The following is a 14,662-nucleotide window of genomic DNA, read 5'->3' as shown; positions in this document are numbered from 1 at the left end:
AAGCTCCGTTATTTCTCAGGAGGCCTCATTCTATGAGGCAAGTCCCCAAACCCATGTGGCCTTAGGAGAAAAAAAACGTGGTGGGTTTTATTGCCTGCTCTGCTCCCCCTTCGTGGGGTGGTTGGGGACCTCAGTGGCCTCTGGGCTGGGAGCGATGCCGGGGCAGCCTGGGAAAGGCACATGGCACTGGGATGCTGAGAGCTGGGATGGCATTGGTGGGGATGCTGGTGTCGGTGGGGATGAGTTTGCTGTGTCTCGGAGGTGCCAGGGCTGTAGTTGCTGTCTCCTCCAGAGGGGATGGAGTGTCCCAGGAGCGCAAGACACGCTGGAGCGTAGATGATGGGTGAGGGCACAGCGGTGCTGGCATGGGGCTGTGGATAAATCACTGCTCATGAGACCAACCCTACCCCAAAAGAAAAGATACTGCAAATGCAGCTGCCACACTGGTGACATCAAAATTGTTCCTTTGATCCGTCATTTTCCACGGGAGATTCTCTTTTTGGTTTTGCTTTAATTTTCCTTTTTATCTCCCTCTTTTTTTTTTTTTTTTTTTTTTTTTGGTGTGCGTAAAGTACCACTAATGACAAACTGTGGTGCCCGTGAGTGAGTGACAGCTGAAATAAGAGAAATGACTAATCGGGCCTCCTGAAGCCCTGTCGCATGGAGATTAAATGAGCCCTTTTTTCTTCCCCCCTCAATAAGAATCATGGGCATTTGAATAATAATATTATAGTCTCCATTAGGATGACAGTGGGGGAAAAAAATTGGCTCAGACCTGTGATTATTCCTTCAATCTAATAATTATTTAAATACCAGATAACTCCTTTCAGCCTAATTGAGGCCTTTCAGCTGCTTGGGTTTATATTGTGTCCCTGAATTTACTCTCTCTTTCACCTTGCGTTACTAATAGCTTCAGATTGCTTTTAAGGCCACATTTTAAATTTGCTTCCAAAATAATAGGAAAAATTAATGGTCAAATAGTATTAAGTATCAGACTTAAAATCACCCACTGTCCTGGTTCCCTGGCGTTTACCTCTCCAGCTGTACCCAGCTGTCCCCACAGTCCCCCATAGGACATGCGCTGGGTTTCTGCTGGTGGTTGGTAGCTGTATCACTGAGCACTGCTTCATCCGTGTTCTGCACCCCCGTGTCCCCCCCCTCCTGCCCACCCTGACCCCTGGGCAGTGGGGTGACGCAGAGCCAGGGATGGATCATCATCCCTTGGCTCATTTCAGTAGGTTGTCAGCTCATGGCCATGCTCTGTCATCTTCAAATAATGTTTGAAAATGCAGATTCTTCTTCCTGGATGATCCCTCTTGCCTTTGGCAGTGGCTGTTCACAAATATCCTGCAAAACCTTCACTGTAAGGCACCGCATAGAAGTTTGGCTTCAGCTGACAGCTCTGCTGCACAGCAGCTCCAGCCTGGCTCCGGCTTTTGCACTGGCTCCGGGAAAGAGAAAACTGCTATGGGCTGAGTGAAGAGCTGCCATGTCTCATACATATATTTGTACGTAAAATTTAATTATTTAAAGTCATTAATTTCTAGCTTGCGCTGTTCTTGTCTCACTTCGCAATGGAACAGCTTTTCTAAAAATCGGAAAGCTGCTGAGCAGGAAAACTGTCGTGCGCTGCTGAGCTTTACAGTGGAGCCTCCCCATTCCCTGTAGAACCTCCTTCTCTTTCTGGACTCCTCCTGACCCAGAGCCCTCTGCCCCAGAAGCATCTCTCCTTCTCGGGGAAGGAGAAACTGAGGTAGGCTTCATTTTGGGGCTCCTGTTAGTGAGGGATACTTTGGCCTCGGAGGAGAGCCCCCCTGTGCTGCCCTGGGCAGAGGCTGCCTTCTCTGTGCCCTCCCCACAGCAAGGGCAGTCGGGTGGCCATGGCTGAGCGCTTGCCTGGGGTACCCTGGTGCTGGAGGCTTCTTGTGCATTGATCTGGAGGTGCTCTGTCACTGACTCGATGGCTCCACAGGGCTCCTGTGTCTGCAGCTCTCGTGCCAGCTTTTCTGGGCTCCTCTCGAGCTCCTCCGTGGCGCGGGGTTCCCTGCGTGTTTATGAGAAGGCACCGCGCTGCTGGCTGGCATCTCCCCACCAGTGACACGCGTGGACTTCTTGGTGGCTCGGGCTGCACTGCCACATTACCCAAGAGCAAACCTGCTCTGAGATCCTTGTGGCCATATCAGATCATCGGTGCCCACCGCAGGTCACCAGCAGCCCTCACGTGGGTGGGCAGCATGGAGAGCCTTCCTCTGAGCAGATGCTCAGGAACTGTTTGATTTGTGCCCTTTTGGCACAATGAATGTTTGGCACAACAACAAATCTTTATTCTGGATTCAGAGAGTAGTTTTGGGTGGGATGTTTGGGTGGGAAATTTAATGAGAAGAGCCGGCGAGGTCACCCCGGTGCTGTGGTGGCATGTTCAGGTCCGCAGCGCAGGCAGCTGTTTTCTGCCACAACAATCCAAACAACAATCAGAATGCAGCAGGGTCTGCGTCCTAGCTGGGAGAGAGAGAAACCGCTTCAGCCAAAGGTGAAAATTAAGAGACTGGAAATAAGAAGCAAGCAGCCGGGGAAACGTATCCCTAAGCAGAATGAGAAACCCATTACCGCTCTCTTTCTCCTGTCTTGTCAGTGACACCAAGACGTGCAGCACAGGGACAGAGCTCCTTTGTCACCTTTCAGAAACACCCGTCTCCGCTCCCCGGCGTTAACAAGCCTAAAGAGCGGCCATTCGGTGACACTCGCTTATGAGCTCAGTGGAGGTTTTCAGCAGTGTGAATTATTTTAAATACCAAAAGGGAGATCAGCATCAATCAAAGCGGTGGCTGGCCGCAGGTGAGGACAGCCAGCCTGGGCTGTGCTCGGGAGCAGCCTCCTGTGTTTCGCACAGGGCAGGCAGGAGTGTCAAGTCTGCGCAGGTTTCTCCCTGGTGTGCACGCCTGGGGCTTGCATGGCCGTGGTGGGACTTTGGTGCAGAGAGGGCGGGTGGAAGGTGACTCAGCCTCAGCCTCCTCCCAGGGCTGGTGTGACCCTGCGGTGTCGTGAGGTGGTAGAGGACATCTCTCCCCAGGGCGGGCTGAAATGGTTCCTTTGATCATCCAGCCTGGAGCGTGTAAGGAATCATAATTTGGGATAAAGGAGAACTTTGCAATGCTTTTCTGAGTCTGGGCAGTCAGACACATCTGTGGCGCTGAGCAAGACTGAGGTCAAGCCAGGAGTACAAGTCACGGTCAGGTCTAGAGATGATAACAAGGATGAGAGATAATCCAGTGACCTCTAGGCAGGTCTGTGGTGACAAGGGAGGTGCAGAGCCCCTGTGCAGGGATGTTTTCGGAGCCCTGACATGGTGCCCACCTCAGAGCGTTGTTCTGCTGGCCCCACAGCTACTCTGAGCAGCTCTGCTGAGCCAGGGCCTTGCTGCCTTGCAGGGTGCTTGTCTGGCATCGCTTCCAGCCGCTTTGTGGTAGCCCAAGGTGATGCTGAAAGTCTGGGGCTGAGCTGGGAACTGAGCTGATACCTCCTGCGTGGGATGATCCAAGCCAGACCCTCCTCAGATGAGACAGACATGGAAATGCATGGATTCTGATTGTCTTTAAAGTTCATGGTTTTGCTAGGGGAGTCTGCCACCTTAGCAGAGGTTCTGGGTGATGAGGTGGAGCAGACAGAGGGTTACAAGGGTCCTCTTCAACAGCTACTGTGTGCACGCTGTCCGGAAGGGCGGGTGGAAAGCTCTGGTGTCAACATGCCTCACGCAGGCGATGTGTCTCTGAGGTGAACACCCGCTTCCTAAGGAAATTCCAACCTCGTGATTCCTAACTCGGCCTGACAGCCTCCTGCATGAGCAGGGAGGATGGGGCCAGGGGCCAGCAGGGCTCCAGCTGTCCCTCAGGCCTCCATGAGGTCTAGGTGCTTTGGGAGCACCCACAGAAACAAAAGAAACAACAGAAACAAAAAACCCCAACCAAACACACCTGGCTTTCATGCCTTGTTTCTACACAGATTTTGGCCAGAGGTCTCCAGCTCGTGTCTTGCCTTGCCTTGTCTGTGCGGGTGAAAACACGCCCGTTGAAGGCGACCCTACTTCTGACTTACATGTAATGCTATCGGGAAGGGCGTATGGGCAATTTCTTTGGCATTAGGTCTTCTGGACCCAGTTTCCCAGCTGTTGCTTTGTGTAGGCTTCAACCATCACCTGCGAGTTCTGTTAGAGCAGGAAATTTGTCCGAGGCTCCCAGTCTGTCCCCTGCCCGTGGTGCTGCTGGCAGCGCTCAGCTGCAGGTCTGACCGTGTGTCCCCATGCTGGTGACAGCTGCTTTTCCAGCAGTAAAGCACCTCGTGAAGGCTGCAAGGAGGTTCTGCCTGAAAAGCACCTGCAGAAGTTCTTCTGGCTCTGGGGAGGGGTGGAGGGGAGATGCTGGCGGCTTTGGTGTGTATGTGCTCAATGAACTTGCCTGCATGAGACTTCTTCCTCAGGTTTCCAAATGAAATAGAGGATTTAAAGGTAGAAAACACCTCTTATTTCCTCTGTTGCTTCCAACAACATACCCTGCAGGAGGTATCCTTTTAGCCAAGATTGCAGATTGATGGTTGGGTGTGTGAGCTGCGGGCTTTGTCTTGGGCTGAAGCTGATTATCCCCTCCCGTGGCTGAGCAGAGTACATTATAAACAGCTAAACCACATAACAAATTAACACGCAGAGGCTGAACCAAGTGGCAAAACCTCAAGCTTGAACTGTTTACCAGTAAGTTAGGAGTCCTGCTTAATTCTTGTTGGGCTTAGAAACATCCTTCCTTTATCTCAAGGATTGTGTAATTAGAAAGCCTCCTTTGAATTTTATCTGCAGGACGCACTGGATCTAATCCTTTGCTCCGTGTGTTTCTTCTCCTTTCCCAGAACCATGTGAGGGACGTTGCTGGGTCACAGCACGCGCGCGGGGAGCACAAAGTTTGCCTTTCCCAGGATGGATCAGAGGAAGAACTGGCCTCGGGTACCGGACTCTGATGGCTGGTCGGTGGCTTTGCTGTGTCTTTTCCTGGCATCGCTCTCCCGAAATGTGTCCAGCAACACCTTGTTCAGCACTTTCCACTCTGAGAACCGGGACTGGACGTTCAACCACTTGACTGTCCACCAAGGCACCGGGGCAGTCTACGTCGGAGCTATCAACAGGGTTTACAAGCTTTCAGGTAACCTGACTATTTTGGTGGCTCATAAAACTGGTCCTGAGGAGGACAATAAATCCTGCTACCCACCCCTCATCGTCCAGCCTTGCAGCGAGATCCTCACCCTCACCAACAACGTCAACAAGCTGCTGATCATTGACTACTCTGAGAACCGGCTGCTGGCCTGCGGCAGCCTCTACCAGGGGGTCTGCAAGCTGCTGCGCCTGGACGACCTCTTCATCTTGGTGGAGCCCTCGCACAAAAAGGAGCACTACCTCTCCAGTGTCAACAAGACGGGCACAATGTACGGTGTGATCGTGCGTTCGGAAGGTGAAGATGGGAAGCTCTTCATCGGCACGGCGGTGGATGGGAAGCAGGATTATTTCCCCACCCTCTCCAGCCGCAAGCTTCCCCGGGATCCAGAGTCATCAGCAATGTTGGATTACGAGCTCCACAGTGACTTCGTCTCATCCCTCATCAAAATCCCCTCAGATACCTTGGCCCTTGTTTCGCACTTTGACATCTTCTACATCTATGGTTTTGCCAGTGGCAACTTTGTCTATTTTTTGACTGTCCAGCCAGAGACCCCAGAGGGTGTCTCCATCAACTCCGCCAGCGACCTCTTTTACACGTCTCGCATCGTCCGTCTCTGCAAAGATGACCCCAAGTTCCACTCCTACGTGTCTCTACCCTTTGGCTGCGTCAAGGGGGACACGGAGTACCGCCTCCTGCAAGCAGCGTACCTCTCCAAGCCAGGAGATGTGCTGGCCAAGTCCCTCAACATCACGGCCCAGGAGGATGTCCTCTTTGCCATTTTCTCCAAGGGGCAGAAGCAGTACCATCAGCCACCCGACGACTCTGCGCTCTGCGTCTTCCCCATTCGCACCGTCAATGCTCAGATCAAGGACCGCCTGCAGTCCTGCTACCAGGGGGAAGGCAACCTGGAGCTCAACTGGCTGCTGGGCAAAGACGTCCAGTGCACTAAAGCGGTAAGGATGCTCGGGCCGTGGTAGCCCTCACGAGCCGGTATCAATGCCTGGCCCTATGGAACACGAGCTGGCAGAATAAGATTGATCTTTCTGTGCCTCAGTTTCCCTGAACACAGAAGAGACACAGTAGTCCTTTTCCCCTTTAACTCATGTTCTTATCAGACAGTTGGTGGTGACAGTGAAAGGAAGGGGTAGCATTAAGGCAGATAAATGAAGGCATGCAGTTTGCTGAAGGTGTTTGCTGTTCCCAGCCTGGGGCTCTGGAAGCTGGAGGAAGGCTCTCGCTCCTCCCAGAGCACGAGGGTGGTATCAACAAACTAACAAGATAAATACAAATGACAGTTGTGTCTTTTGTATTTTTATTCAGCTGATTTCTTTAATCTTGATTCACATGCAGGTTGTTCCTGGCTTGGGAATCTCTGGGGCCTTCTTTTGCCAGGCTTATTAAGTTTGGCTGCTGGGAAGAAATAAACATGGGTTAAATGAAATGAAAGAAGGAAAGCAAAGAGAAGCTTGAGTGCTGGCTTGCACAGGGGAGAGTCATCCCATCATAGTTACAACTAAATGGGCCTGAGCGTTTGGTAGTTAATGTCCCTTGTGGAAAATATGTGGATCGCAGTCAGTGTGATGGCGGGTGGCAACCCATGTCACCACCCTGCTGCCTATGCCGTGTAGGAACTCACTTGAGTGATCTCGGCTAATACAGCTTAATAACCCTTAGCTGTCAGCAGAATGATTTTCCCTCGTTCGTGGCAAGTGGCGTTTTAGGGAGAAGCCAGCATCCACGTTCCCTGTGCCGCAGAAAGGAAACTGAGGCACAGAGAGGTGGTTTGTAGGAGAGTGCACAGCTGGGTGGTGGAAGGAGCAGGAGTGCATCTTCCTACTTTGCACTCAGGTGGTTTATGCTCCCAGAGCCTTTCCCTGTGTGCTCACCCACCTTTCCAGGGCAGCCAGGCTGATGCTTTCCACCAGCCCCCTGATCACACAGAGCAGTTTTGTCTCTGTCCTGGAGCTGGGCTGTTTGTGCCAGAGAGGTGGCTACTCCAGACAGGAGTGCACAGCAGTGTCCTCGCCTCCCTCGTGGCATGGGATCAGCCGTGTCCAGCTGTCCTCTGGCTGATGGCTGACCTGAGCCCGTCCCACACCATGCGCTGCCGTGCTAGCGCTGCTGCGAGCTCTCACAGGGCTTGTGTGGCCTTCAAGGGAAGCCTGTGCAGATGTGGGGATGCTGAGCATCTCTCTGCTCATACTACTCGGCATCTCTGGAAACTGGGTCAAGAGGACATGAAGTGAGTGGAGGAGGATGTTTCTGCAAGGCCATGCAGCAGGGCTAAACCCATGAGAGACCTTGTAGATTTAGGAAATGAGTGGAAGTGTCTATTGGAGGTAGGATTCCTTCTCAGCCCTGTCCAAACACATTTTGCAGCAGCTGCAGAGTGTCTTGGCCTCAGGCAGTGAAGGGAGCAAGCCACTGAGGAAGGTGGCTGAAGTGGGCAAGGTCCCTGGGCAGGGGGTGACGTGTTGGTGGCTCCCACCCTGCTGTCAGCACCACCAGCTCCCCTCCGTGTGAGCCCCAGTGCGTGGGGCTGCCCTGCGCTCTGCGTTTCACTCACGGCTACCCCAAACCTCGTCTTTCCAGCCAGTCCCCATCGATGACAATTTCTGTGGGCTTGACATCAACCAGCCCCTGGGAGGCTCGACACCGGTGGACGGAGTGACCCTCTTCACCTCAAGCCGGGACCGGATGACTTCTGTTGCGTCCTACGTCTACAACGGCTACAGCGTGGTGTTCGTGGGGACTAAGACTGGCAAGCTGAAGAAGGTAAGCTTATTTCCATGACTTTGGAGAGCCAGGTTCTAATTTTCATTTCTCTCAGGAGGCTCTGATGTGTGTAGCTGCTGCTGTGTGTTACAGATGTTTCCCAGCATGAAACTGGGAGCCAGTCAGGAGCAAAAATCACAGGGTTTGCGTCACAGAGAGCTTTGCATTGGTGAGACCAAGTTCATCTGTCAGCGCTGTTAGTACAGAGTGGTTGCTGCAGCTTCTTTTGAAGCAGAGAAGTGCCCAGCCTAGGGAAAGGTGAAGGAGAAACTGCTGCGTGGTTCTGGAAAAGGGACCAAATGAGGCCACACAGTTCCCATCTCTCTGTGGCATCACACTCCAGAGCATCCCCTTGCATGGGCTGAGGGCACCTTCCCGTGCCTCCAGCCAGCGACCCTCTTCTGCGGCAGAGTAATACAGGTCCCAGTCTGCCTGTATATTGAAGCATTACCGTTGTTTGTCTGGGTTTCTTGCATTTTGAGTGAACTACGGTGTGTGTGTTTGTGGGGCTGACGCAGAAATTATCAGGGCCGATCTGATCAGAGACAAGTGCAACTTCTGAGTACGAGTGAACCTCAGCAAGTTGTATCCAAGGTCTCAGATCTTTCCTCCTTTTTGACACACTGATGGAAATCTTGCGATAGTTTTAAGTTGTTTCCCAGCAGTCCTTCTGCAAGTTGTGGAAGTGAGTGAGAAAGCTTTTGGTGATGGCAGAATTGCTGGTGGTGGCAGGATGTTTGGTCACGGAGAGATAGGAATGGGTTAACTTGGCTGCTTCTGGAAACCAAGCCTCCAGGCAAAGTCCTACTGCTTCCCCCTGCCTCTTACCTCCTGCTCTTCCCTCTGACAGTTGGGTGATTGATGGGTCCTGGAAGATAACACTCCTCACTCTCTGCATCACAAAGGCAGGGGCTAGTTGCCCAGGGCAAAGAGATGCTTTCCCTGGTTTCCTCCCGCAGCACAGGATTTTGGAGTCCAACTGGGATCCCACCCCGAGGGCTCTGAATGCTCTTCAGTGAGCAGGGCACAAAGGCTGGTCAGGCCCAGCCATACATCTGTTGTGGTCCTCACTAGTCCTTTCTCGGGGGTTCCGTATTTAAAACGAGTGTGGGAATGGCCTGGAGGTGCGTGAGCAGAGGTGTGTAAGGTCCCTTGTTGGTCCTCAGAGTTGGAGCTGCAACTGGAAGCCAGCTCCTCCATCAGTGGGTGCAGAAGTCTGATCCAGCTCCAGCAAAACCAGCCTTAGAGATGCTGCTCTGGAAAGCTGAGATCCTTCAAATTAACCTAAAATATACATGGCAGCATTAGGTGAACCTGCTAAATGCAGACTCTGCTTCGTGGTACCAGGGAAAGAGTTAACAAACATAATCAACAGCAGGCTGTTAATTTTTTTGTGTCCTTAAGCAGCAGGGAATTTCTTCCTCATCTATCCAGGAAGATACAAGGACAGGCAGATACTACACTTGAATGTCTGCATCATTTTAATTACATCAGTTCATTAATATTCATTCAGCACTTTACAAGTGCTGAGTAGTAGTAAATTAGGTGCCTCCCTGGTGCCTCTCGAGTGTCAGTGGGGCAATTTTGAATGTGGGGGAGAGTGGGCTTGTAAGCAGAGCCCCTCTCCTCCCTGCCAGCCCCCCCACTGTGGCACATGGGAGCGCCGGGATTTTTGTAGCTAAATGGATGGAAGAGGCACCTCAGCATATTGCAAATGCATATGCTAGCAAGCTTCAAGGCAGCCATGCAGCCTGGTACTTGCTGTGTGCAGTCTTTTGGGGGGGAGGGGTAGGGGAGGTCCCTCATTTGGAGGCAGTTAAAACAAACAGCTTGTTGCCTGCACAGTAGGTATTTACTGTCCCGTCCCCTGAATTATGTAGGATTACTGAAGAAGCAGTCTGTCCGACAAGGTTTAATTCCTTGTGCTATTCTACTGAATGCTTACCTTTTTGATGCAGAGTTCATCTATTCCCACCCGTCCGCCTCACTGCCCAGAGAGAGGGCTGCGGGGAGTCCTTCACCTGCTGCTTGAGCTGGTGGTAACCAGGCTTGAAGAAAACTGGTTCATCTCTCAGCAAATTCGTTCTAGGCATTTGCTACAGTCAGGCTTTCCTGGCGTCTGCCAACCCCCCTGATTTAACATCTCTCAGAGGTGTCTGCAGCTGATGAGACCCATGCCTCCTGGTGTCCTGAGCTGCAGGGATCGCTGTCCCACCCTCCGCTGCGTGGGGCTGAGGATGATGTTGTTCTCTCGTGCGCAATCCTGTCCACACCTTTAATAAATTTTTCCTCATTTGACAGGTGGGATTAGTTTTTACATGGCCTAAGAGAGGCCACGTGAAGCATAGGAAGCAGCTTTGCATTGACCTGTGGGGCTCTCGGGGCTCTGGCTGCAGAGGAGGCATTGCAGACCCAGTGGGAAGTTCTCAGCTTGTCCTCCAGTTTTTGTGTGTGTTCCAAGACCAGACTCGTCTCTAAGTCAGCGAGTGCTCAGGACTGTAAACGTTTCCGTATCTGCTCTTCCCCTTACGTGAAATAAGGATGGTAAAAATGTATGCACCTCTGTAAGTGCCAGAGATTTACAGATAGAGCCTTATCTCCTCCAGCTCACCACCTTGCCTATCTACCTACACAATTAGTGTCTAAAAGCTATGTCACACCTATTCCCTTTCCCACAGCTGTTGATTTACTTTGGAAGCAAGCTGATGGCTCTGTCTGGGGTTTCAAAGGAGACAGTTCAGTGTAGCTGGAGGAAAGAAGTTAGAGAGTCAGTTCTGAAATATTTTAAATTTGTCTGTGTTTCCCCAGTGAGAATTCGTTACCGAAAATGCTGTGTTATCTCACTGATGTCCTTCTTCCCATTAGCTATTCACCTAACTGCCTCCTGCCACGCTCCCTGGGAGAGCTGCTGCTGCTGCTTCAGCCTCTCCTCCGCAGGAGCTGAGTGCTGAAGGTCCCCAAGCCGCTGCCTGCCCAGGCATCCCTCGCTGCCTGCCCTCCTCGGTGCAGCCCATGTTGTCTAGCTCTACCCTTTTTCTGTTCCTGGGCACGTTTGAAGTCCCTTTCTGCTCCTATCAGCTGCCAGCATGGACTGACATGTAGAGGAAGAAGTGTTCTGTGGGCTCGGGAGTGGCATGGAGCCCTGCGGCAGGGCTGGCAGGTCACTTTGTGCCTTTCAGAGCCCCGCAGGGTCCAGCTGATATGGGCAGCCTGGACAGGTCACCCGCGGAGTCCGCACAGCCCGGCTGCATGTTTGGTGTAGCCAGGCTGCACTGGAGGGGTGTTGGTACCAGAGCTGCCGACAAATAAGTCGATAATATCAGATAAGTCAGTTGACAATGAACTTGGCATCCTTCCTGCAGGGAACCAGAGCGTTTGCTGGGGTCAGGGTTTGAGTTCAGGGCAGAGGGGGGTGCTTGTACCTGCTGGGGCTGGTCAGCAGCTCCTCGCACAGCTGGTGACACAGGGTTGTGCTTTGTCTGTCCTCCGTAACCGTCGAAGGGAGAAGGGTGACTCGGTGGATCTATTTTCCATTAAAAGCAGTGATGGAGGAGGAATTCTCTCACATAGCAGTGGCTGGGCCGGCCCACTGCCCCTCACTGCAACCCACCCGCACGGGAGGCATGCCTCGGGCAGGGGCATCACGGCGGGCTGGGTGCATGTCCTGTGCGAAATAGCTGCACCCGCAGCTCCCCACCCCCCCACCCCCTGCTCCTTGGCAGCCCGCTGCTTTTTAGAACGACTGTTCCTCAGCAGTTTTCTCTAAGTGGGTGAAAAGCAAATGTGCTGATGATGCTGTGACCTTTCGGATGAAGTACAGGTACATGGGATGCAGTTTGCTGTGCAGCTTGGTGGTCCAGCTCTCCTTCCAAAGCATCTCAGCTCTGTGGCCAGGGGAGGAAGGGGGAAAGGGATCATGTTAGAGATGTAATCATTCATAGTCGTGGATTTCTGCAGTAAAACAATTTTCATCGAGCAAAATTAGAAGAGACATTAATGTAACAGTTAACAGCAACTAACTGCTGGGGGGAGATGTGTCAGCTTGCTTGTTCTGTTTATGGACTTCATACAATTCCATCAATATTGATGTGTGATGCCTTTGATTTTGACACTAATCATTGCTATGAATTAAATTTGCAGCCATATAATTAGGACTGCTATTAATAGGGCCTCAAGCTAAGCACTGCTGTGCTAGTTGTCTTTTTCCTGATGGAAAACGGCATCCACGGAACTCAGCTAATGTGGTTTGCCTGGTAGATGCTGAGACAGATGTGAAAATTGTACTTGCTATAATTAGAGGGGCCCCTCTGAAAGGCAGATGTATGGGAAGGGTCTGACATGGTAGAGGTTTCCCAAGAACCGTACAGGAGTCGCCCTTAAACTTCCAAGTAGTTTGCTGCTCTTCTAAGATATATAGGCTTAGTGGGAGAGAGGAGCATTGCAGGAAGAGAGTAACCCTCAGTCTGAAGGGCTGCTATTGCAAGCCTTGTTTCCATTCCATCTCCCCTTCCTTGTGCAAATCTTTCCATTTATTTCTCCTGCCCAATGCTGTTTCAACTCTCTCTGTCCCTGTACATGCCTGGTTTCATCTCATCAGGCTGAGCACAGTGGCTGGGATAGCAGCATGGCTCACCACTAAAAATCAATCTTGTATTTCATCCCAAGAGGTCTGTTTCTTATTAGATCTAATAAATCAGTGAAGTGCCCTTCATTCAGCTTGTCAATGGAGGACATTGTTTGTGATCAAGAATAAATAAATGTCTCTTCTGTGTCTGACAGTGCACTGTCTATGTATTATTTTACCATCATGCTGTTTATGCCTGCTGTAGGAAAAAGGCAGTTCCTGCAGTGGGAGCCTGCAGCTTTGCCATCCCTTGCCTGTGCTCGTGAGAGCTGGGTACGCTCCTGGGTGGTGCATGCAATGGTTCCCAGGGAAAAGCAGTAATGGTGACGTTGTACGTGGTTTTCACCCAGCACTGAGTTGCTCCAGTGGCAATAAGGCTTTGATCTATGCGCTTGAAGGCGCTCAGAGGTGTTGGGTATGTTTTTTGGTGCTGCTGTATTTATTAGAGCTCTCCAGGTGAAAGCTGAGGGATGGGCTCGGCATCCAGGGATTGCGTCTACAAAGGAAGCTGAAAGCGCTCGGCATTGTCTGGCTTCAGTGTAAACTTCGGTGCTACAGGCAAGGACCCAGGTTTGGTTATTTCAGATGCCCCGAGGTGAAGGATAGTGTGTGCATCTCAATTCGCACCTGATCCTCCTGGATAAATGGGCGTCAGACACTGTTCCGAACGCCGGTAACGCGCTGTCCCAATGGCAGCTGCGCTGTACATGGCTTGAATTGATACTGGCATGCAAGGTCACCCGTGAAGAGCTGCTGGGGATCTGTCTGCAGGAGAAGTGCTACAGAAAAATACCTAGTGCTGTAACTAGTTTTCATGACTGGAAGCTCACTCCTGTTTACCTGTTGAATTCCTGGATGCACAATGCGTAATGTCTGTCCTTGCTTTCAAGAAGGCAAACCTCCTCTTTGCAAGGGACGATGATAACTGATGGGATTACGTACTCAGGGGAAAGGCGAACTTTAAGTGTGTTGTTACATCTTGGTATGTGATAGTTTTATTCAGCTTGGCTGATTTAATTTGTTCCATTAGTGGGAATAAAATAGATCTTTCACAATGAAATATACGTCTGAACCTGTCCTTATCTGACTTCATTCTATGGATGGTTATCTCATCCTTTTAATTTATCCTTAATTATCGCCCCCTCACACATTCCGTAGCACTTTAGGAAAAAAAGTCTGTTGCGTCAGTGTGTAGAGAAGCCAAGAGGACATCAGGCTGTTATTGAGCAGATGAAAATCATCCCTTTGCAGACACCTTCCGAAGGAGGTGCCCAGTTCTAGCTATAGGTTGTAAGGTCGGTGCTTTGCTGACTCAGTGATCCATCCATCGCCCTCGGAGCGCAGACCTCTGTGTCCCAGAAAGGGTGTAAGATGGCAGATGATTCTTGCTTGACTGAAGAAGTTGTTTAAATGAAAGGTCTGAGAAACAAGTCTCCGTTTCTTGCCCTAGGACATGAAATAAGGGGATATTTATTTGGTACTGTATTGCTGGTGATTTGCTCTGGTGTGGTCAGCGAAGGTGGGATAAACAAGGATTTTCCAGCCTCAGACAGTAATTCCTCTTTGCTTCCATCTGTGTAAAAAGGGTGCTGTCAATCTGTGATCCCAGAAATGTGTGCCCCAGGCGCCCGATGGTCCCTTACATTTGTTACTGTTAGTAGCCAGAAGTTGGAATCGTGCTTATTAATTGGTATTTCTGCGAGGGAATGTGAAAAGTGGCTGAAGCCAAAGGAGAGTGCTGGCGTGCGCGTTTCAGGGCTGGGGAAGGGGCAGAGCTGCCAGGTCCCTCTAGACTCTGGTTTTGAGCAGTTCAGGAACGTCCCTACCACCTCTTAAAGGCATGAAATTGGCCTCCTCCTCTCCCAACATTACTTCACTAGTTCTGTTATCTGTTGCCTGGCAGAGCAAGTAAAATAAGAAAAAAAGAGGAGCTGGCATGTTTTTTATAGCTGCTGGAGAGCGAAGGGGCAGGTGTTCAGGAAGTGCAATGTATGCGAAATGGAGCCAGGTGGGCTCAGAGTCTGCTTTAATCTGTTTCTTGGCGTACGAGATGGCGATGACTCTGGTT

General features: G+C 51.2%; 1 protein-coding gene across 1 annotated transcript in view; it reads left to right on the top strand.

The window, feature by feature from the left end:
* The window catches only part of PLXNA2 (plexin A2), a 179,340-nt gene that overhangs the window by 16,424 nt on the left and 148,254 nt on the right, over positions 1-14,662 (top strand). The window contains exons 2-3 of the mRNA XM_055728259.1: positions 4,894-6,148; positions 7,788-7,970. Coding sequence (XP_055584234.1) covers positions 4,961-6,148; positions 7,788-7,970 — 1,371 coding nt within the window. The 5' untranslated portion in view covers positions 4,894-4,960. The remainder of the gene's footprint in view (positions 1-4,893; positions 6,149-7,787; positions 7,971-14,662) is intronic.

Source organism: Falco cherrug, chromosome 16 (assembly GCF_023634085.1).
Source record: "Falco cherrug isolate bFalChe1 chromosome 16, bFalChe1.pri, whole genome shotgun sequence".
In the NCBI taxonomy this organism is placed as follows: domain Eukaryota; kingdom Metazoa; phylum Chordata; class Aves; order Falconiformes; family Falconidae; genus Falco; species Falco cherrug.
The sequence above is the reverse complement of the archived record's forward strand: the minus strand, read 5'-3'. Positions and strand labels throughout refer to the sequence as shown.